At 53.9% G+C, this 2,193-nt stretch overlaps 1 protein-coding gene across 1 annotated transcript; it reads right to left on the reverse strand.

The window, feature by feature from the left end:
• Positions 1-293: 293 nt before the first annotated feature.
• TMEM200C (transmembrane protein 200C) lies at positions 294-1,916 on the reverse strand (the record flags this gene model as incomplete). Its single annotated transcript, XM_079533333.1, has 1 exon — positions 294-1,916. The coding sequence occupies one exon, from the start codon at positions 1,914-1,916 to the stop codon at positions 294-296; it is 1,623 nt and encodes a 540-aa protein (XP_079389459.1).
• Between the last annotated feature and the right edge of the window lie 277 nt (positions 1,917-2,193).

The raw sequence follows: 2,193 nt of genomic DNA on the forward strand, positions 1-2,193 counted from the left end.
CTTGGAAATCAAGACAATTAAAGTGCACGGTTATACTGTCCGAAATTGTATTAAGCTGATCTCAAGAACTTGCTGGACTGTGGATATTTAATACAATTTGGCTTGCAAGGAACATACAATCGGACAGAAGGATTTTCTTCCTGAAGTCATCTACAGGATTTACTGAATTCAGATTTTCAAGGGTAGCATACTGCAGCTCTTTGGATATAGACTGGTTTCCTAAGTCCACAAAAAGATGAAGAAGGGGGAAAGGTGTGGAGGGCTGCAAGGTGTCTTTGCGCTTTCTTGGTTTTTCAGATGCCAGTACTTTCCAGCTCCCCATCCTCCAGCCCTAATGCAGCGTGCGACCTAGAAATCATAAAGAGTTTCTCTTTCTTTGTGTACTGTCTTTGAATTTGCCGAGATTGTTCCCCTGTTTGTTCTGTGCTGGTAGCCTTGAGGGGGTCCATTTTCTCAACTGGTTCCTCCTCACAGTCCTGGATTTTACTGGCTGGGGTGTTGGCAACTGACTCCAAGGAGGTGCCGGCCTCCTCCAGGTGACTGTAGCCCTTATTGCTGCTGGAAGGCTCAGACTGTGAGCTCTGGGAGTCCATCCTGGTGATGGCGGGGGGAGTTGAGGGAGGTGATTCCCCCAGGTCCAGAGATCTGGAGTGGCTAGAAGTTGCCAACAGGCTGGAGTCCAGGCCTCCCCTGACAGCTGGAGACCGAGGTGGCTCAGGAGAAAGGGGACGCCTTGCATCAGGCAAGCAGCTGGTACTCTGCCGCCTGAGAACCAGCTTGGGCCTCCTTGTCCTGTAGCCTCCCTCGACGTGGCTGAGGTCAGTCAGGCTCAGTTCAAACTCCCCCCGTGGGATTTCCTGGGCTCCCCGCTCACCAGGAGGCCTCCGCCAGCCTCCCCCTCTGCCACTCTGCGTCAAGGGCAGAAGAGTGAAAGCACTCAACGAGGATCCAACAATGGAGCTGGCTGTGCTGCGCTGGCCCCAGATCTCTGGTGGGCTGCAGGGCGGACTGGTGAAGGTGCGACCAGTACAGGCAGCACGCTCCTGGTAGATGCTGTACACAGCCTCGGCCAGGCTGGGAGGCTGCGGCAAGGTGCAGAAGGAGGAACGTCGTGGCGAGGATGCTAGGTCAGGTGGGGAAAAAGAGGCAGCCAGGCCCGGTGGCCAAGAGCTCTTGGCCAGCATAGCCGCAGCACCCAGGCCTTCACCACCAGGCTTTAGCTCCAGGCCCCGTGACTGCACATAATTGACAAAGCCATTAAGAGGAGCTGAGGCGCCTCCATCCTTTGCCCGCAAGCTGTGGGCATCAATAACAGTGGAATAGAGGTCCCGCAGGTTGATGATCTTGGTCTTCTTGTCACGGTTCTCATGCAATACTGCATTGGCGCAGATGAAGAGGAAGATGCCAATACCCATGATGAGGGGGCCCAAGACCTTCAGCTTGTCTGAATGCAAGTAGCTTGAGAAAAGATGGAAAAGGAAACCCACTGAAGCTTGGGGGGATGAGGAAGTGGGATAGGACTGCGGGAACTCCTGGCTGATAGCAGCGGTGGAATTGGCTCTGGAAGGTGACTCCAGGTAGATCTCAGCTTGTGCCCCTTCCTGGTTCTGGGAGCGGTTCTTGAGGGTGCCACCCTGAGGGGCCAGGTGCCTGCCCTCACTAACTTCTCTGTATACCTGGCTGGACTTAGGCCAGTAGCCCACAATAGCCAAGGCGATGCCCACTAGCAGTACCAGGATGCCACAGAGGGCGATGAGCCCTGAGATGGAGCACAGCTTGAGCTTGCCTTTCACAACCACAACATCATTTTTGCGTTTCTTCTTGGCCTTACGTTTGCGTTTGGGGATTTGGCTTTGTGGTCGCAAGGGATCCTGTTTCCTAGCTGAGATCCTCAGGAGGCCTCCAGTGGCGATCATGGCTGGCTACCCAGGGCACTGCTCCCTATAGCTGCTCCAGCTCCTGCAGGGAAAAAGAGAAGAGGGTGAGGATCAGTGACAGACCTATAGCACAACGGGTGTCTCCGTTTCTTGTTCGTCCTCCATTCTCCCATTAATTAAACCCCTCAACAAGTGGGACAGTGGTAACACCAACACGCTGATCTCTCTTGTCCATGCAGCTTCTGTATGTAAGAAAGACAGGCAGACTGATGAGACAGATGATTAGGCAGTTCTGCAAAGAGAAGCAGCCCACTAG

Source organism: Tetrao urogallus (genome assembly GCF_951394365.1).
Source record: "Tetrao urogallus genome assembly, chromosome: 3".
Taxonomy (NCBI): Eukaryota; Metazoa; Chordata; class Aves; order Galliformes; family Phasianidae; genus Tetrao; species Tetrao urogallus.